General features: G+C 42.2%; 1 protein-coding gene across 1 annotated transcript in view; it reads left to right on the top strand.

Annotated features, from left to right (window-relative positions):
* Nucleotides 1-5,574: 5,574 nt before the first annotated feature.
* Nucleotides 5,575-21,908, top strand: part of Gtf2f2 (general transcription factor IIF subunit 2) — a 128,154-nt gene continuing 111,820 nt past the window's right edge. The window contains exons 1-2 of the mRNA XM_041676801.1: nucleotides 5,575-5,795; nucleotides 9,773-9,846. Of these exons, the coding sequence (XP_041532735.1) occupies nucleotides 5,730-5,795; nucleotides 9,773-9,846 (140 nt within the window). The 5' untranslated portion in view covers nucleotides 5,575-5,729. The remainder of the gene's footprint in view (nucleotides 5,796-9,772; nucleotides 9,847-21,908) is intronic.

Here is a 21,908-nt window from a genome sequence, read left to right as displayed (position 1 = left end):
GTAAAACATCGTGAGGATTTTTGTGTGTGTGATTTTCCCCCCTATAAATTGATTGTGATGTCCTGAAGTGTGAACTTTGTAGATGACAACGTCATGTTTCAATGTCAAAGACTGGACATGCTTGATGGGGGTCACAGTTTAGTGGAAATACTCTTAAGAGTTCTTGGAAGAATTGCAGCCAGAGTGTGTCTTGGGCTTCCCTCCTGTAATCATATTTTCATCTTAAAAGATTTGATAAGAATTTCACTGATTAATTATCTGGTGAAAGAAAGAATTTTGGAGTTACCTATTTTTGTTAATTGACCTTTGTATTGGAATGCTTCTTTGGCGTGGGGGCAGGTCACAACTGGGACATGGTCTCAGCTCTGAGTTAGACTTTAATGATTATGGAATCATAGCAAAGAATAAAGCACTTACTTGTGAGCCGGGCGATGGTGGCGCACGCCTTTAATCCCAGCACTCGGGAGGCAGAGGTAGGCGGATCTCTGTGAGTTCGAGACCAGCCTGGTCTACAGAGCTAGTTCCAGGAAGGACAGGCTCCAAAGCCACAGAGAAACCCTGTCTCGAAAAACCAAAAAAAAAAAAAAAAAAGGACTTACTTGTGGGATCCTCACCCCTTATTCTCTAAGGAACAAGAAGAAATTTCCTAGTAGAATGTTTTTCCAGGAAGATAGTGGCCTTCCCCTCTCCCACCCAGGAGATTCCGAGCACAAGCTCACTTAGCTCAGCCCAGCCAGGCACCTGGTACAGGCTGATAAAGATGGCCTAACTCAAGAACAGTGGCCTTGCTCTAAAAACAAGGAAAAAGCTGACTTAACAGAATGGGAGGGAGCAAAAGTACTGGTACTCATGCTAAAACATCTTTAAAGATTCTCTTTGTCGTTATGCCTTTAAAAGCTCACCCCACAGAGGAGATACAACTCCTCTCTACTTTGTTGTAACAGAGATGGAGATGAGTTCCAAACGTTTGTATTATGCTGATTAAACCTTGCTTATTACAGTCTGGGCCTCTCTGGTGGTCTCTGTCTGGGGGTCGTAATCTGATGCAGATTCTCATGAGGATTCAGTAGGACGACACACACGTACCCAGCCAAGCATTGAGCTGCAATGTCTATCATTTTGTGATCTCCAGGGAAGATCTGTAAGAAAGAGGTGCTGGATAATTTGTTCCACTTTCCCCTATACAATCATTTTCAAATATTTATTTTCTCCTTTTTCTGTAGCCTTTTCTTTAGCCATTTGTAATCTCCTACTATGTAAATCCCCCCCTCAGTTTTTCCCCTCTTTCTTTCCAAAACCTACAAATCAATGCTAAATTCCTATTTTTCAACTTTTTTTTTTTTTTTTTTTTTTTTTTTTTTTTTTGGTTTTTCGAGACAGGGTTTCTCTGTGGTTTTTGGAGCCTGTCCTGGAACTAGCTCTTGTAGACCAGGCTGGTCTCGAACTCACAGAGATCCGCCTGCCTCTGCCTCCCGAGTGCTGGGATTAAAGGCGTGCGCCACCACCGCCCGGCCCTATTTTTCAACTTTTTAAAAATTTTTATTGATTTTTTTTATTGAGCTCTACATTAAATTTGAATTGCCAGTACTTTATTTAGTATTTTTGCATCAATGTTCATGAGTGAGATTGGTCTGGATTTCTCTTAGTAATGTCTTTATGTGGTTTGGGTATCAGGGTAATTGTAGCCTCATAAAAAGGGTTTGGCAATGTTCCCTCTGTTTTTATTGTGTGGAATAATTTGAGGAGTATTGGTATTAGTTCTTCTTTGAAAATCTTGTTGTTCTAAAGTTTTCAAATGTTCTGTTAATTCACTAGTGTGAAAAATTTCCAGCTTCTTTATGTAGGCATTTAGTGCTATAAACTTAACACTGCTTTCATTGTGTCCCATAATTTGGGTATGTTGTGTGGTCATTTTCGTTGATTTGTAGGAAGTCTTTAATTTCTCCCTTTATTTCTTCCTTGACCCATCGATGATTCAGGTGAGCATTGTTTAATTGCCATGTGTTTGTGGGCTTTCTGGAATTAGTATTGCTGTTGAATTCTAGTTTTAAGCCATAATGATCTGATAAGATACATGGGTTATTCCATTTTTTTTGTATTTGTTGAGGTTTGTTTTGTTACCAAGTATGTAGTCAATTTTTGAGAAGGTTCCATGAGGTGTAGAGAAGAAGGCATATTCTTTTCTGTTTGGATGGAATACTCTATAGATGTCTGTTAAGTTCATTTGAATCATAACATCTGTTAGTCCCCTTATTTCTCTGTTAGTTTTTTGTCAGACTCACCTACCTGTCCAGTGGTGAGAGTGGAGTGTTGAAGTCTCCCACTATTAGTGTGTGGGGTTTAATGTCTGATTTAAGCTTTAGAAGTGTTTCTTTTACATATGAGGATACCCTTGTATTGGGAGCATAGATGTTCAGTATTGAGATTTCCTCTTGATGATTTTTTTTTCTGTGACTAATATGAAATGTCCTTCTTTGTCTCTTTTGTTTGATTCTAGTTTGAAGTCTATTTTGCTAGATATTAAGATAGCTACACTAGCTTGTTTCTTAGGTCCATTTGATTGGAATTTTTTCCCAACCCTTTTCTCTGAAATGATGTCTGTCTTTGAGGTTGAGATGTGTTTCTTGTATGCAGCAGAAAGATGGATTCTGTTTTAGTATCAAGTCTGCTAGCCTGTGTCTTTTTATAAGTGAGTTAAGCTCATTTATATTAAGGGATATTAATAATCAGTGATTGCTATCTCCTGTTAATTTAGTTTTCTTTCTTGGTTATGTTAATTTGTGCATATTTCCCTCTTTGGGATTTGCTGCCATGAGACCATCAATTGTCTGTGTTTTTGTTGATGTAGCCAACTTTCTTGGGTTGGAGTTTTCCTTCTGGTATTTTGTGTAGGGCTGAGTTTGTGGCTAAGTATTGGTTAAATCTCATGGAATATCTTGTTTTGTCCTCCTATGGTGATTGAAAGTTTTGCTGGGTATAGTAGTATGGGCTGGCATCTGTGGTCTCTTAATGTCTGCATAAAACTTGACCAGGACCTTTTGGCTTTCATTGTTTCCATTGAGAAGTCAGGTGTAATTCTGATAGGTTTACCTTATATGTTACTTGGTCTTTTTCCTTTGCAGCTCTTAATATTCTTTCTTTATTCTGTATGTTTAGTGTTTTGATTATTATGTGGAGAGGGGACTTTTCTTTTTGATCCAGTCTGTTTGATGTTCTCTAAGCTTTTTGTATCTTCATAGGCATATCTTTCTTTAGGTTGGAAAAGTTTTTCTCTAAGATTTTGTTAAATATATTTTCTGTGCTTTTGAGTTGAACTTCTTCTATACCTATTATTCTTAGGTTTGGTCTTTTCATGGTGTCCCATATTTCTTGGATATTTTGGGTTAAGCTTTTGTTAGACTTAATGTTTTCTTTAATTGATGAGTCTATTTCCTCTATTGTATCTTTAGCGCTTGAGATTCTCTCTTCCATCTTTTGTATTCTGCTGTTAATGCTTGCATTTGTGGTTCTTGATTGTTTTCTCAAGATTTCTGCTTTTATAATCCCCTCAGCTTGTGTTTTATTTATTGTCTCTATTTCAGTTTTCAAATCTTGAATAATATGTTTGATTGTTTTTTTCTTGGTTTTCTTTAAGGGATTTGCTGATGTCTTCCAATTTTTTGTTTGTCTTTTCCTCCATTTCTTTGAGGAAGTTTCTCATTTCCTCTTTAAGAGTTTCAAACATTCTCCTGAAGTTATTTTTTAGGTCATTTCTTCTGCTTCATCTATATTTGGTTTTACAGTTCTAGAAGGTTAGAATCCATAATGGTGGGGACAGCAGGTGGCAGACATTGTGTCTGGAGCTGGAAGTTGAGAGCTGAGGGCTCACATCTCAAACTGCAAGCAGGAAGTTGAAAAGGTACACTCAAAATGCTGTGAGTCTTTTGAAACCTCAACATCTGTCCCAAGTGACATACTTACTCCAGCAATGGCACTCTTTCTAAGCCTCTCCAAACAGCCCCCAACTGGGGACCAAGCATTCAAATGCCTGGTCTGTGACATCTTAGTCATCTTATTCGAAGCACCATACCTAGCTGTGAGCTCTGTAAGTTGGGCAGTGCATTAGTGCTTCGTTCACCTGGGTCAATGCAAGTGCCTACACCTAATCTTTAAACCCATCCCTGGGGCATGCCAGAGTCCTTTATTTTCTTTCTTTTACAGTCTCCTATTTGTATTTATTCCTTCTACTTGCACCAAGCCTAAAGCAGTTCTCATATGCTTGCCTTTTATACACTTTAGGCCTGTTCCCAAGCTGTTATAAGAGAAGGCAACCTCCCTTTTCAGTGCGTGCCTGGTCTTTCCCATCACATTAGTTTTGCCAGCAGATCTCAGAAACCTGACAGTTTCCCCGGACCTTATGCTGCACAGATATAGACTTTCTGCAATTTTGCACATCGTTCTGGTGTGTGATTCAATAAATCACTTGCCATTCTCCCAGTACCTTACTGTTTGCTTCTCTTCAGCAAATGTTCATTCAACCAAAGCCTGCTGACAGCCCACAGGATGTCAAACACTGCGCTGGCTGTTGTGCATAGAAAATGGATAAGGCACCATTTCGTATTCACCCATTATGCTTCAGTAAATCTGGGGGGAAAGCATATTTTTGTGTAGGAGCGGTGTCGTTAGCAGTCTAGGAAACAAAGGCAGGCATGGAAGCATGCATCTCATGGAACAGTGTTTAAGTATCACACACTGCGGAATTGAGAAACAGAGCTTCGGGGGGGGGGCTCTCTCAGGAAGTAACATTTCCATTAGTTTTTGTTCATAAGAAGTTTGCCAACCAGAGGACAGGGGCAGAGCAAAGTAAAGGGAAAATAGGGTATCCAAGGCAACAGAACTGGCTTCAAAGAGGCTCTGAAATGGGACGGGGAAGGTCCTAGAGTCTTCAAGCAGGTAGACGGGAGTGGTGTGGTAGGTGTATGGAATACTGAGTTGCAGAATGATCAAAATTCAACTGGGAGAGAGCCTGTTGAAGCAGGCAGCAAAATTTCATTCCAAAGGCAAGCGGGAGAGGAAAACTGTGGAAGCAGGGCAATTAAATAATCACATTTCTTTCTTATGTGTTGGGTCTTACGAATCCACTTGGCTGGCATTTTGGTTTTGGCGTCTGAAAGAGGGTATTCTGTTTGCACAATGAGAAGATTTTGATTTTCTGGTCTCGACATGACATGTGTCCGGTATATTCATTTCTACTTTAGTGCCCACTTGTGCCAACGATGTTGGGCCAAGAACGTGACTTTACATTCCTGAGCCTGTCCTTAAAACCTGTTGCCTCTTCAGTTGGGTAAATACATACAGCTTTTGTCTGTCTAAACCATAGTTTTTCCAATTCTGTACTTTTTCTTCAGTTATTTGAGGCTCGTCCTTTAATGCCCTGCTCGGGATTTAAGTCTTCCTTTCCCGCACTTCCATCACTAGGATACACCCGGCCAGAAGTCACGCCCACCTAAGAAGTTGCCGAAGCAGGGAATTTGTCCCTTGCGGCGCGCCGTCCTGACGTTGCCGTGCGCAGGCGCAGTTCCGGGCTCAGCGGCGTGCTCCTTTCCTCAAGTTCCTGGTATCCCAGCCGGTGAGTGACGCCGGCTCTTCCCGGTCCGCCTGCTACTGTCGTCGGCTCTGCTCCGTCGCTCTCCGCCCTGCTGCTCGGGGACCACCGCTCGTGCGCGCACGCCCCCGCACGCGACGAACTCATGGCTGAGCGCGGGGAACTCGATCTGACCGGCGCCAAGCAGAACACCGGCGTGTGGCTGGTGAAGGTAAGCAGCCCCGCTGGGCGCTTCCGCCCTCCGCTCCCCCGTCTCCGAAAGTTCTGGGTCCGCCCCGAGAAGACGGTCGCTGTCGCGTCCGTTTCCAGGTTAGAAAAGTTACTTTAGGGACGCGGGGCGTCTTTCCGCCAGTGTCTTAATTCCATCCGCCCGGCGCGGAGTTCTCCTTTACCGCCCAGATGCTCCCAGAGAGGGAGGTCCACTGAACCCCAGGCCGGAGGCGTCTTCTTTTGGGTAAAGTTGACTTTAGTCACGGGGCTGTATAAATTAGTTGAGTAGATGTTCGTACAGTTTTCTGGGTCACAAAGTGGAATTGGACCCTGGGTACTTTGTTTTTTGAAAGAGAATCCCACTATGTAGCCCTAGCTGGCCTGGAACTCGCGAGTAGACCCCTGCCCTGGTACTCGGTGATAGTGTTCCCTGGGCTGGTAATACAGATGGAGCTCTTGTAAATCCTGGAAGCTCTGAATTTAGGAAGGCGCAGCGGTTGGACTTAGTCTTTTTTGTTTTTTGGTTTGCTTTTTGTTTGTTCATTTTGGTTTTTAGAGACAGGGTTTCTCTGTGTAACAGCCTTGGCTGCCCTGGAACTGTAGACCAGGCTGGCCCCGAACTCACAGAGATCCGCCTGTTTCTGCCTCTGAGTGCTGGGATTAAAGGCGTGGCCACCACCGCTATTCAGACTTAGTATTTTTAAAGAGCAAGTTTAGGCCTCATGAAGCTAAACATCAGAAAATATTTTTTTTATGGTCATGATAGGCTTTGTTTGCCCTAGTGGGCATCATTTCTTTGGGTTACTTTTGCACACGGGGAGGGAGGTACTCTTTGGGGGAATTCATTTTAAAAAGCTGTATCTAAATAATCATGAAAGTTTCCCAAATTCAAAGGAACTTTTGGGTTGTAAATGTTGTATCTTTATAATGAATGTCAATGTTTTAATTACATGGCTGAGTTCTCATTAAGTCAGAAGTGTTCCTTTCTGTCCACATCTCTGAAACAACTCATTATTTGCCAGAGCATCAGACTGTTAAATTCTTCAAAGCACTTAGCACAGTTTCTCGTGATTCTTTGTACCTGTGTTCAGTGTTGATTGCCACTTCCAGAAAGTCACTTTCTTTACACTCGGATTGGTTTTTGGCTTTTCCAGTATGTCATACTGAATACAAGATCTCTCGTTCTTCAGCCTTCATTTTCGCTCTCATTTGTTCTATGTTCCCGCTGTGAAGACATAACTTCAACACTCGGAGAGAATGGGCTTTTCTCTCTCCAGCTGTTTGTTAAGACGAGAGACTGTCATTACGGAGATCTCCCTGGTACACAGAAGGGAAGAGCTTGCAAAGATGATGGGACTTGAGGCGGTGCCTTTGTATCTGGAGTATGGCAAATACTCAATAAAGGTTTGCCTTACAGGGTTTGGATGGGTGTGCAGTAGTGTGACAGCAGGAACAGAAATGGCAATTTGAAAATGCATGCCCCGTCGTGAGTCCTGGAAAGTGAACGGGAGATTGTAGAGCAGAGGGTGGTATAAGTAAAGATTGAAGTCAGAGTTTGAGATTGTCATTTCATGAAATGAAGATGTCCTGGTTTTGTTTAAGGTAGGGTTGCAAAACTATCCAGAAAATAGTAGGCTTGACCTCCTGCAGAATGACTTAGAGGAAGTGGTATCTGGAAACAGAAACGGGACGATCATAGGTATGTGCTGATGAAGCCTGCAGAATTAGGGAAACCTGTTCTGTAAAAGTGGCCAGAATTTTGGTGAGAGACACCCCTCTCCCCGCCCGCCACCTTCCCCTGTAAATGTGTGCCTGCTCTCTGTTAGAGGAGGTGGGAATCATCCTCCGTGCATGGTTGTCCTTCGTTCAGCTGCACCAAGTGAGCCATGAGCAAGGACCTGGGCACTGATAGCCACAATATAAAAAATCAAAAAGACTGTCAGAAAGACACACACTAAAATGAGTGGGTGGTAGTCTCGTCAGTTTCATTGGATTAAGAACCTGAGAAGTTAGCGAAGCACACCTCTGGGTGTGTTTGTAGAGATAAGTAGGTCATGAGGGCTGTGATCTAATTAATGGGTTAATTACTCCTTTGATGGATTCATAGTTTGACTCCTCTGGAAGTGGTGAAACGTAGTAAAGTGGTGGCCTAGCTGGAAGAAGAAGATACTGGCGGTCTGTTCTCTGGGCTGTTCTCTGTCCTGGCCCTTCCAAGATCCTTGGCCATCATGGTGTGAGTGGCATTGCTTTTCCTTGCTTTTCCCACCACGATAGCACAAAAAATCACTTTAAAATTTTATCTGTCAGGTATTTGGTCACAGAACCCAAAAATCTGATTAATGCAGGTACTAGAGCAAAGTATTGTTAAGTAACAGGAGAAAAGAACCTATTCTTTTCCTTCCTCCTTTTCTCCTTCCCTCCCTTCACCTCTCCTTCGCTCCCTCTCTTTCCTTTCTGTAGTCCAGACTGGTCTGGAACTCAGTGTGTAGCCCAAGCTGGCCTTAAAGGCATGGTAACGCTCCCACCTCAGTGTGAGCTGGAATAGCGCAAAGCTACCAGAACGCTGTGGTGGTGCACACCTTTAATCTGAGACCTTGAGAGGCCAGCCTCATTTACATAATGAGTTCCAGGCTGGCCAGGATCATAGTAAGACCCAGAAAGAGGCCAGGCGAGGTATTGGATCCCCTGGGACTCCAGTTGTAGTCGGTCGTGAGCCACCATGTAGGTGCTGAGAATTGAACCTAGGACATCTGGAAGAGCAGCCAGTGCTTTTAATGCTGAGCCATCTCTCCAGCCCCTGACAAACTTTAAAAATCCATATGGTTTTTGAGATACAGTGTACACAGTCTCACCTAGTTTTATTGCTGAGTTGTCTCACTAACCCTAGTGAATCACTTGGGTCAGTTTTCACGTCTCTCGACTAGGGAGAGTGCTTGTGAGTTTGCAGAGTGATTGAGAAGATGAATGGATGATGGGTATAGAATTTCTTTCTTTCTTTTTTTTTTTTTTTCTTTTGGTTTTTCAAGACAGGGTTTATCTGTGTAGCTTTGAAAGCTGTCCTGGAACTCTCTCTGTAGACCAGGCTGGCCTCAAACTCACAGAGATCCACCTGTCTCTGTCACCAGAGTGCTGGCATTAAAGGCGTGTGCCCTCACTGCCAGCTGGCTGTAGAATTTCTAGCATGGTGTCTTAGAGTTGTCTTCTCGCCTAGGCATACTGTCTGGTGCATATTTGTAGTTCAGTAAGTTATTAATGTGATGAACATACACAGAATTGAATAAGCACAGTCAGTCTTTTTGCCCCTTTGATTTTTTTTTTTTTTTTTTTTTTTGGTTTTTCGAGACAGGGTTTCTCTGTGGTTTTGGAGCCTGTCCTGGAACTAGCTCTTGTAGACCAGGCTGGTCTCGAACTCACAGAGATCCGCCTGCCTCTGCCTCCCGAGTGCTGGGATTAAAGGCGTGCACCACCACCGCCCGGCCGCCCCTTTGATTTTTAACCTTAACTGTAGCCAAGGTATTGTCCCCAATAATGAAATCTTGCTAGATTTTTTTCCTCCCTTTCCAGCCCTGACACCTATATCTTAGTTGTGATTTGTTCATGATATTATTCCAAGATTGCTATGAGAAATAGTGACGGCAGCTGGTGCTCCTTGAGTGTTTACTCCACACAGCACGTTAGCCTTTCCTTTGCCTCTCAGAGGAGGAGAGCCTTAAAGGTGTGTACTGAGAGTCAAATTATATAGTAGATAATTAATATATCATTCTACTCTTCCTTCTTAGAATTTAACCTCTGGTGACTTCTTTATCTAGCTTTAGACACAGTATTTGTATAGTTGAGAACACGATGCTTGGTATGTAGTCTCTGGAAATGGCTTGACCTTGAATCCTATCTCTATCATTTCCTAAGTATGTAACCTATGGGAAGGTGTATGAGCCTTGGGTGCCCTAGTCAGCTGTGAAATGTTTTGCTTTATTTCAGGTTCCTAAATATTTGTCGCAGCAATGGGCTAAAGCCCCTGGAAGAGGTGAAGTTGGGAAACTGAGGATCGCTAAGTAAGTTATTTATATTCATACATAGTGCATATACTGTCAAAGTTTAAAAGTCGTTGTTTTTGAAAATGTTTATGATTGCTTTTGAATGTGATGACATTAGAGAATTTATTTAGAGGGTGAGAGTTACTGGGCTTGTTAAAGCAGGTCATGGGATAGTTATATGTTCTGTGAGGACATAGGCTACACGTGTGTGTGACTATGAAGTCAAGGTTATTGGTGAAACTTGCTGGCAGTGAAGGAGCAAGTAGCGCTATCTTCCCAGCTCCATCTGTTCCTGGTGTGCAGGGGTGTGCTCGTGTTAGGGATCCTCAGGAAGTACTCTGATGGGAGGACTTCACTATTGAAATCGTGCCTGAGTATAGGGCTCTAGAAGGAGATCGAGAGCATCTAGTAAACACCGTCCCAGACAAGTCCCAGAAGCTGAGTTGGTGTCTCCTGAGCTTTGTGTTCCATTTTCTCCATTTGTTCATATTTGTCACCCTCTTCTGTGAGGTGGTTGAATCCAGGTCCTTCATGTTAGGAAACATTTTGTCACTGAGCTTCATGCCCAGCCTGTCCATTCACTTTATTTATCTATCTGTCTGTGTATCTGTTTTTTTTTTTTTTTTTAAAGACAGGGTTTCTCTGTGTAGCTCTGGCTGTCCTGGAACTCCCTCTGTAGACCAAGTTGGCCCTGAACTCAAGAGATCTGCCTGTCTCTGCCTCCCGAGTGCTGGGATTAAAGGTGTGCACTATGGTGCCTGACTTCATCCATTCATTAAATAAATATTATCTTATAAATGTGTGGGTTTTGCCTGTATGTATGTCTGTGTACTGCATTCTTGCCTGATGCTTGAAGAGGCCAGAAGAGGGCATCAGATCCCTTGGAACTGGAGGTACAGTCTGTTGTAAACCACCATGAGGATGCTGGGAATTGAGTCCTTTCCTCTGGAAGAGTAGACTGCTCTTGACTGTTAAACCATCTCTCCAGCCGCTCTTCCATTCACTTTTAATCCAACTCCAGTGAGATCCCATGCCTACTGTTTCATCGAAACAAATTCCAGAAGAAAGCTAACAAATCTAACCCCAGAGCAATGTGGCTTTCTTGAGGAAACTTTAAAATGGCCCCTGAAAAATTAAATTTTCACAAATACTGGGTATTTGGGGAATAGGAGACATAAACTCCATACTTCAGGAGAACAAGCAGGAAGAATTTAAGCCCTAAAATGTTTATTCTTATTTACTAGCTATCAGCTCTGGAGTTAGATTTGCTAGCTTTCTTCTGGGATTTGCTCTTTGGTATGACTTGTTTTGAAGAAACAACACTTTGTCGTACTTGTTTTGTTTCTTAGTTCCTTGTTTTTTGTGTGTGCTTGTGCACATGTATGTTTAAGTGTGTTCAGGTAAGAGTGTGTGTGTGCGCGTGCGTGTATGGTGTGTGTGTGTGTGTGTGTGTGTGTGTGTGTGTGTGTGTGTAGGCCAGAGGTAAATCTCAGGTGTTCCCTAGGAGCTGTCTACTATTTTTGTTTTGAGACAGGGTCTGTTACTGAGGCTTAGGGTTCACCAGTTTTGCTAGGCTGGCTTGCCAGAGAGCACCAGGTGTCTATCTCCCTGTGACTCCCCAGCAAGCTACCATGCCTGGCTTTTTATCTAGACTCTTGGGTCAGGTTCTCATGCTTTGGTGGCAGCCACTTTACTGACCGCTCTATTGCCCAGTCTTAAGTTCTTCCTATTATAAAACAATATTTTGCTTGAAAACAGGTCAGAGATCTAAAGCTAGATAGGAACAAACATGATCGCCTCTTTGTCTCAGGGAATGCTCACGTCTGATAATTTTTATATATGTTATGCTGGGGAACCCAGGACATCACATATGCTGACATACCTTACCACCAGCTCCCTTGCCTTACTCCAGATATTTAGTTAATGAGCCAGCTTTGAATTCAGGCCGTTGCGTGGTAAGAAAATTCCAACTGGTTCCAGTTCCATTTGGATTTCTAGACTGTGCAAAGGTCACTGAAACTTTCTAAAGTTATCTTGAAGTTGTCTGTTCAGGGCTGGTGTGGTTGCTGAGGAAAGGCCTTTTTGCCAAGCCTGACAGCTTGAACTCAGTTCCTGGGACCTACTATTTGGAAGACATGTCAGAAGACAACCCCCACAGGTTATCCTCTGAGCTCTACAGGCTCTCCCACCATAAACTATAAATATATTAATTTAAAAAATTAAGTTGCCTGTTTTATGGTGCTGTCGTAGGAATCTAGTGAGATAATGTGGAAATAGTTGCTTATATAAATACGCATAGCACAAGCATATTCCTTGAAAGCTGTAAATAATATTTTCCTGAATCATCATACATTGATTGGTTTTGGGGTGCTGAGGGTGGGCCTTGTGGATGGTAGGAAGCCTATTACCACTGAAACACTGCAGTACCAGCCACACTTGCTGACAGAAGAAAGAATGCACACCTTCAGTTAAACTTGCAGTGACTCTTTCCTTCTCAAGTGGGATACTTTGTAATGTAAACAATTATCTTTTTTTTTTTTTGGAGGACTCAAAGAAGTGTCAGAAGGGCTTAATTTTTTATGTTAGCCATGTATGTCATTGAAGAAAGTCAAGGCACATGCAGAAGGCTTCATTTATACACTGAGCCCCTTGTCATATGGTGTGTATGACTTCACTGGACTCAGGATCTGGCGTCTCCTCAATCGTACATAGTTGTTGGCTTTGGGAATTACTCTTCTAAGCATTAGCATCCTTGTTTGTGAAGTGTAAATCTTAATATTAATGCTTCCCAACCCACATGTCAATGTTACAAGACAGAAGCTTGGAGTTGGTTAGATGGCTTTGTAAGCTCAGATATGTCCTTACCATGGACATTTCTAACCCTGTACAAAGACCGTGCCTAGTGGAGGAATGTCAGATCTCTCTTGATGTGAGAGACTGAGACATAGAGGAACAAGCTTCAGAGAAGTCATGCAAGCCCCAAGTACTGCAGTAAGATGATATTAAAGGCAAAAGCAGGGATGGCTGTGCTTCTATTCTTTTTCATTGGCGTAAGCACCAGTGCTTACTTATAAATAAAGCCAGGGTTATGACTGGTTTAAGGGGATGTCAATCAGGCTGGGTCAGAGGGTTCTCATCAAGACTGAGGCTGAGAAGTTTATTTCAAGCAGTCAAACTTTTTACACACTTACTGAAACAAAATATACTGGTGGTTGACAGGATACAATGATGGTTGCAAGCTAGGTGTGGTACACAAGATTTCTGTCTAAGACTAATTGTTCAGCCAAGCTTCTATATCATAGGTTCTACCCTTTGGGTTGAATTACCCTTTCACAGGAGTCACTTAAGACCATCGGAAAACACCGATACTTACATTATGGTTCATAACAGTAGTAAAATTAGTTATGAAGTAGCAACGAAAATAATTAAATTTTATGGTTGGGGGTCACCACAACAGGAACTGTATTAAAGGGTCACAGTATTAGGAAGATTGGGAACCACTGTTCTGAATGCTTCACTGACTGCTAGGGAATTAAGGATATACTAGCGATCTGAATCCTTCATTGCCCGAGGGAATGCCTTGTCTCTCAGGAACTGAAAGGCACACAGTGCCCCAGGAGCCATGGACTCTACCTTGAAAGACTTATGATGCATGCTTCTCAAGACAGCTAGGCCATGCCAACTCAGTGATTCCCAGCACAAGTTCCCTTTCCCCCTTATTGTAAAGACCTATGATGCATGCTTCTCAAGACAGCTAGGCCATGCCAACTCAGTGATTCCCAGCACAAGTTCCCTTTCCCCCTTATTGTAAAGCAGATGGCTTTCATAGTTGCATCTAGTAGTCCAGGTTTGCTTGGATTTGTCCTAGTTGACAGGTTTCCCTGGGTAGTTATTAAAGTGTCCAGTTTCATTCCCCTGAATATCCTAGCTTTGACTATAAACTGGTTTCCCAAATGTTAATTATGTGCATGTGTGTGGTATGGGAGAATTGTCTGTATTCTGTCAATCATGTTTTAAATAAACGCTGATTGGTCAATAGCCAGGCAGGAAGTATAGGTGGGGAAAATTAGACAGAAAGTAGAGGCAGGTCAAGGAGAACAGGAGAATTCTGGGAAGCAGAAAGCTCCCTCGCGAGTCCTGTCGCAATCTCCTAAGAAGCAAGATGTGACCTGCCCCACTGAAAAAAGTACTGAGCCGTGTGGCTAACATAGATAAGAATAATGGGCTATGTAAGTTATAAAAGTTAACAAGAAGCCTGAGCTAATGGGCCAATCAGTTTATATTTAATGCAGATTCTCTCTGTGATTATTTCAGGGCTAAGCTAGCTGGGTGGCTGGGACAGAATAAAGGGCCACCCTCCTCATGCTACGTGTGTGTGTGCGCTGTGCATTTATAAAATGGTATCATAGACCCCTGATCACCCTAAGTCCTGTAGAAATAATGTGTCTATGTGTTTTCTTACATAAGGAATATAGTCCCTTTAAATTTTTTTCTTTATTTTTTTTTTAAATCACCTTTATACAAATTAAGAAGTCATCTGTATTTCCCATTCACTCCTTGGAGGTGATGACAGTTTGGTGTGTAAGCCTCTAGATTGCATCTTGATTATTTTGGATGTGCAGCATATGGATGCAGTTTTAAAGCATCTTTGTTTATTCCACTGAATTGTCAGACTCCTTTAGGCTCAGTGTTGCTATTTCAGAACTTAGCACAGAGAACTCTGGTTGTGTTCTTGTCATTCACTGTTCTATGGGGGCTTACGGGTTTGGTTTATATATTGCTCTGTTTTCTTTTTTCTCCTTTGGGAGTGCGTGGCTAGTACCCCCATTCCTTGGGTCTTTTTAGGAAGAAAATTTTTAGGAGAAGCGACTTGAAATTACTTTAATCAGTTACAGTGAAGAAAAAGTAAACATGCCAGAATTCCCTTTAAAAGAATGTGATCTTGTGGTTGGTGAGGAGTAGTTTCTGTGCCAGTATACAATACAGAGAGCAGGTGTGTGTGTGTCTACCCAAAATGACACAGTCTTGCCTCTTTAATAATAGCACGCCTTTAGTAATTAGTTCACTGAGACTGCAAGAGATGCTTGAAAACAGCTTGTCCCTAGGAGGTCTTTGGCCGCATCTCCTCATTGACTGGGTTTTTATTGCTGTGGCTGAAGTACTAAGCTCACTGTTGGTAACGTAGAATGGGTGAGGAGTGGCTTAGCCGTGCTGTGACTAAGTTATCAGAATTTGAGTTGATACCTTACATAATGGAGTCATCAGACTTTATGGCTGTAAACTGAAGTCTCCATTAATAGATGTTTGTTTAGAATGAAATGCAATGATGGTCTCATTCCCTCCCCCCCCCCCCCTTTTTTTTTTTTTGCCAGTTAGCTCACAATGCAGACATATGTTCCATTCTTAATGTTGCTCTTAGAGAGGAGTGGATGGGGACAAGGAATGGTGAGGAGAGCTTCAGTCAATGCCTTATGAGGAGCATGGAACATTTGAAGGATTTGGGACTATTAAGAGACTTAGGGCACTACAAGTAAACTACTCTTCAAATATTTTTGTAACTAGAAGATGCATGATCACTTAACTGATTCTAAGGGGAAAAGTAGCTGGTTTATAATTAGTTTTCTGTGTGTTTGTGTTGTAGAGGGGACTGTGGTGTTGAGTTTAAAAAAGAATAAAGGGTTTAGGAAGACAGTGTGGTACACTAATTAGATGCATGAATCCAGAAGTCAGGTTGAAGGTGTCACAAACTAGCTGTGTACTTGTGGTAAGTTCTCTACCCTCTGTCTTCTCATCTGTTAAAAGGGCACGTGTCAATGCCTCATGTTGACGGTATGTGTATAAAGTGCATAGCTGGTTACTCATGGCACAAATCACATACATACATCACATACAGCAGGCACCGTGAGATGTAGGTAGACTTCCCTCCCTATACCAGATCTCCCAAGGTCAAGGAGCAGGCTGCACAGCATAGACCATAAGCCAGGAAGGTCTGCACAGTGTGCTGGTTCATCTCTGCACGGGGAGGGCTGTGGGCTGGAGAGACAGAGGACAGGAAAGAACATGCAGCTGGGGAAGCAGCTCTCCTCAAATTTTGGCTCCCATTTAGTACCTGAGAAATGGAGAGTCTGGCTGTGAGCGTGCTAAGAGTGACGCCCTATTTAGACAGTTGGAAATGAGATGTCCTGATCCTCTGTACTTTTTATTTTGTGCCTTTGAGCATCCCGCATGTATCCTACCTGAATTTATACTGCTTTAACTTCTTTAATTCTACATTGCTGCTGAGTCTCAGTGTTCAGTGTTCTGTGTTTGGTTTTTGCTGCGTTTTGCCTATAATCCTGAGTACTATACTTATATATCTTTTTCAGAGACACTTAATTTCTAGCTTTTTTGTTTAATAGATTTAACATCCTAGGTCATTTGGGGGTTCATCTGCAAATAAGAAATCAATGAAATAAAACTGGATGAATCCAGAACAAATATACACTGCCAACAAGCATTTATATTAGCACAAACTGTTTGAAAGACAGTGTATATATGTATCTATACATTACATGCAGTATACGTATGTGTATCTATACATTACATTATATAGTATTGCTGGTCACAACAAAATGGAGTTGGAAACCACTATTCCTGCTAGGTACTTTCCATCTTGGGCATTGTTATTCTTGTTGCTGCCATCACAGACACAGGCACACAGAAAGAGACAGAGACAAACCTTGACTCGGCCAAAAGAGAATTGGGATGAGGAGAATGAAAGGTAAATAATCCAATAGACTTGTCTTGTTCCCAGCAGTCTCATCAGCTTTTAGGAATATATACCATGGACCAACTTAGTGATGCAAAAATTGTTAAACAAGAATAAGTTTTATTCCTTAGTAAGGATTACTTAAATATGCTGAGTACAATTTTTAATTATTGGATGACTTTATTTTAAAACAGTCTTAAGGTTGGGGGTGTAGCTCAATTGTTAGAATGTTTGCCTAGCCTGTACAAATCCCTGGTTCAGTCTCCAGCACTAGATATGGTGGTGCATGCCTCAATCCTAGCACTCAGGAGGTAGAGGCCAGATCAGAAGTTCAGGGTTATTCTCAACTATGTAGTGAATTTATGGCCAGCCTGGGCTATAGAAGACTGTCTCAAGTTTTCTTAAGCCACAGGACAGTTAGAGAAGAATTCTAAAAAGTATTTTTCCCTTGAACCATTTAAGACCACAGTGCTGAAATATGCCTGGTCACTCTGAAATACTCTTCGTGTGTGTTTCCTACAAAGATGTCCTCTACATAGTCACATAGACCGCCACATCAGCAGGTTACAGTGATGTGGGATGCCCTTCTGTATATAAATGAATGGGGTCTTGCTTTTATTGGTTGATGAATAAAGCTGCTTTGGCCTATGGCAGGGCAGAATATACCTAGGTGGGAAAGCCAAACTGAATGCTGGGAGAAAGAAGGTGAGGTCAAGAGCTGCTGGAGAAGAAAGATATCAGAGCATCTATGGTAAGCCATGGGCCTTGTGGCAGTGCATAGGTTAATAGAAATGGGTTAATTTATATGTAAGAGCTGTTTAGTAATAAGCCTGAGCCATCAGCCAAACAATATAATTAATCCTCTGAGTGATTATTTTATAAGCGACTACAGAACCGGGTGGGATGCAGAAAAGCCTCGGGCTACAGTTCAGCACTAGGTTGGGCACCAGGTGAAGTGAGAACCCCCAAAAGTCTATTTAATAATTTCTTAAGAAGTGCAGTGCTGATCTGGCTGCCGTCATCCTGCTGTTCTACCCAAGGGTGAAAAGGACCAACCGCAAGCTGCTTCTGTGTCGCCTGCTCTGGCTCTGCTGACCCAAGGGAGAGAGCAAGAGACCTCTTCCTCAGTTTTATCTGGTTGTATATTCAGAGAAAACCACACCAATAGGGCTCGTCACCCAAAATGCCATTGCCTAAGCGGATTGAACTCCTACAATATTACTGTCCATAGTACTACCCGTTTTGCGTAGATTTCATTCAGGTTTTCTAGTCATGTCAGTATTATTTTATAAAAATGATCCAGTTTAGAATCTCAGATTGCATTCGGTTGTATATTTTTAAAATGTCCTTTATTTGATCTAGAGCATTCTGAACTCTTCCCTGGACCTTCCTAATGTGTAAGCTTCGACATTGCTGATATTTACAAGGCAGTGATTTTACTGGATGTGCATCTCTGATGGTTCTTCATGATGATTAGATTTAAGTTATGTCTTTTTGGCAAGAATATAACAAATTACAGCCAGGTATTTTCTGACCCTCTAGAGGGATTTGCATGCTTGCACTTTGTCCTGTTTCATGTGATAGTGACTTGATCATTTGATTACAGGTTATCTTCTTTCTAGTTTCTTGATTCTAAAGTTACCCTTTAATTTTTTGTAGTAACATATCCTGTGGGGTGGTACTATGTAAATTAGCTGTACTTCATCAACATTTTAGTTGATTCATTTATTTTAGGGATTCTAGTTTGTTCACTGAATCACAGCTTACTGCTCTGCCCTTATTCTGATGTGGGAATTCCTTCTCACCCTTTGTTGGCTTCTTCCCTGCAGCAGGCTCCATTTGCTCTGCTCACAAGGATGCTGTCCTCATTCTGCTAGGTTTCCTCCAGAGAGATGCTTTCTTGCACTGCGAGGAGTGTAGCAGAATGTTTCAGGTGCCTTCCTATATAGATGTCCTTACTTGTGCACACACTCCCTGCCAAGCTGTTCCTTAAAGGAAAAAGCCCCTCTTTATCCAGCTTTGCTTTAACAACTTGCCCCAGGCTGTCGCTCAACCCTAAGCGCGTCTTTGTCACTCCATTTGGACTATGACTTTGATATCCAGCCTACCTCATATTCTCTCTTACTTGGTATTACCTAATGGCTTTTGAGCTTTAATTCTTCAGGCAGCAGAGACCCTCCAGTGTAGTTGATGATTTTATATTATTTGGTTGCTTTTTCTTAACTGGAAAAAGAAAGAAGTTTATTGTCCATCAGTGGTAATAAGAACTTGTGGCTTTTTGGTGTCAGATCCAAGAAATACTAAAAAGTGAAGAACAAAGACTTGATTTTTATTTTTATTATAGAGAAGAGGAATGAGTGGAGCTTGAAGAAGTGCCGTGGGTGTTGAGAAATGGCTCAGAGTAGTGAGTGAGTGAGAAGATACATAGTGTTTTGATGAACTCTGAAGGATGGGCCAGATACTTGGCCTCATTGCTTTCTAGAGATATTGTTTACAGAACTAATTGATGTTGGCCATTTTGGCCACAGATCATTAGGCAAAAGATATGTGATAGTTTTAATGTGGAACAGTAAAGTCTTGTGTACTTCATACACTGATACACACCAAGGCAAAGGTGGATAGATGTATCCGCATTTTTTAAAAGGTTACTATTTTTCAAAGATGAGCTTTTGTTTCCTATGAAGTTAACCTGTCAGAGCTCATTAATCTGTCCTCATTCCAGCTAAGTTGCTGCTGTAATTATGTAAAAAGGAAGCTATCCTCCCCTCCTGTGTTCCCTAATTGCATCTGGGTGATTTTCTAGTTATCCAGACTGGAAATGTCAATGTGATCTTTAATTCATCCTTTTTCGTTTGCTGCCCACTTGCAGCCATTTCCTCTCCTGTCGGTTCTGACAGCTCAGCAGCCCACTGTGAACTTCTTCCTGCATCGCACCACCACCTGGTTCAATCCTTCGTTCCCTCTTCTGTGACTCGTGTTCACCTCCATTGGATCCAGTAAACAGGGTGGGCTTCTGCAGCTCTGCCCTTCTCTGTCTGCATCCCTGTATCTTAAAGGTAGCTAAACCATACGCCTCAAGAAGTAAGTTCGGAAGTGATGGAAAGGGACCATGGCCAGTTCAGTGTGGGTTGTTGTCAGGTGGAATTTGAGGCCATTGATGCCAGATCTTCAGGTCTTGTAAAAGAAGATGGAAATTCTTTTACTTTCTGTGAAATCTTAAGTTTTTCCTGTTTTTCTGTAATATTTTCTCTATGTAAAGAGAAACTGAGAAATTGGTAATAATTAGTTTTAAGGATTTAGACTACTAGGGGCTGGAGAGATAACTCAGCAGTTAAGAACACTGACTGCTCTGCTGTAGAACCCAGGTTCAATTCCCAGAACCTATATGGCAATTCACAATTGTCTGTAACTTCTATTCCAGGTGATCCAACACCCTCTCTGGTCTCTAAGGATCCTGCACACATGTGGTACATTTATATGCACATGGCAAAACACCCATACATGTAAAATAAAATAATTTAGACTCCCTACTTTGATCAAATCCCTTTACTACTTAATTCCAGGCTGTTCTTCTTGTGTTAGAGGATGTGCTACTTTCTCATTTTGATGTTTAATTGGGATAGTCTATTAGCCTGAAATTCTTCGATTTTTTTCATTCACATCTTTTATCGATTTTCTCTCTTCCTGGCTGTCTAATCTGCACTTCTTGACAATATATTGTATTGTGTGTGTGGGGGGGGGGGGGATCCTCTGTAAACAGAGACCAGCAGAGTAACAATCCACATGAGGCAAGAAGAAAATTTGGTTCAGCATAACTCAGTAGCTGGTGTTGCCTCAAACTTCTAGAGTCTGACACTGGGCATTTATTTTAGGCATTTTTTTAAGTACAGCACAATTTTTGAAAAACAGTTTCCTGATAACGACTCAGTGCTGTGTACATTGATAGCACTTAAAGTGTGACTACATTGAAACCCTTTTGCAAAGTACATGTGACCTCTTTAATAAACATGGGTTCTGTAGCTTAAGGGCTTAGGGAAGGATCTGGTGTGGTCTCAGTCATACAGATAGTGCAGAGTGCACCAAGCACATGTGACATCTCCCATAAAGATTGTGTCTTTGTCAGTATTCTATTGCTGTGAAGAGATACCGTATGTTGTAAAATGGCGGGAGAGAGATCTTGGTTGGCCAAGGGAACACGCAATGAGCAAGAGCCCATGCTAGGTGAGGTACAGGCACACATGCAGGCAGAGTTTATGTGGGAGTTTTATTGAGATAAAAGGAGTGGGGGAGGGAAGAGAGGAAGAGGAAGAAGAGGCAAGGACCAACTTGTCTCTTCAGAAGAGCTGGGAGGAGGGGGAGAAGAGCAGGAATGGCAGAGCATGTCTCTTAAAGGAACCTTTTGCACTTGCGTACATGCATAGTGATGTAGCAGCTGTAGGACTCTGGGCTGGCCAGGGTACTGACTGTGTTCTTCCTGCCAGATGACATGGGCCGGTTTAATGCCTGAATTCTAATACTGTAACCATGGCAACTCTTAACAGGAAAACATTTAGTTGGGACTGTCTTACAGTTTCATAGGTTTAGTCCATTGTCATCGTGGTGGGGAGCATGGTAGCATGGTGTTGAAGAAGTAGCTGGGAGTTCTACATTTGTATCTGCAGGCAACAGGAGAGAGACTCTGGACTTAGAATGGGTTTTTTGAAACCTCATAGTGGTGACAACTTCCTCCGAGGCCACACCTACTCATCCTTTCAAATAGTGCTACTCCTTGGTGACCCAAGTATTCAAATCTATGAACCTATGCGGGCCGTGCTCATTCCAGTCCCCGCAGCTGGGTTCTAGTGACTGAGAAACAGTGCTCAGGGTAAAGGGCCCGGGGCCTTCTATATGCACCTCTGTTGGGTTGGTTTGACAAGATACCAGTTACTTGTTTGTGCTTCTTTTCAGCTCTTTTCATTAGCCTGTGTCTTAAAAAAAAAACTATAGAAATCTTTGATAATTTCATATATGTATAACATGCATTCTGGTCATTGGTCCCTCACCTTTGTAATCACCCACCCATAATACTCCTCCCTTCCCACATTCATGATTTTGTTATTGTTTTGTTCTTTGAGAGCCACTGAGTTGAACCAGGATCATCTGTGTGACCATGGGTGTTAACTGTCCCCAGGAGCCTCGCAGCTCCTCAGTGAATATACAACTCAAGAGTGCCTCTCCCCTAGAATGTGTCAGGAGTGTTCATCAGGGAAGGGAGTGGCCCTGGCGTGACCTACTGTAGACAGCCACAGTTGCTCTGAGGGCATGACTGCATTGGTTGCGCCGTATCAGAAAA

Source organism: Microtus oregoni, unplaced genomic scaffold, assembly GCF_018167655.1.
Source record: "Microtus oregoni isolate MIOR12 unplaced genomic scaffold, Mior012 000001F_ref0000356, whole genome shotgun sequence".
NCBI lineage: Eukaryota > Metazoa > Chordata > Mammalia > Rodentia > Cricetidae > Microtus > Microtus oregoni.
This window is presented reverse-complemented; position numbering and strand designations above follow the sequence as displayed.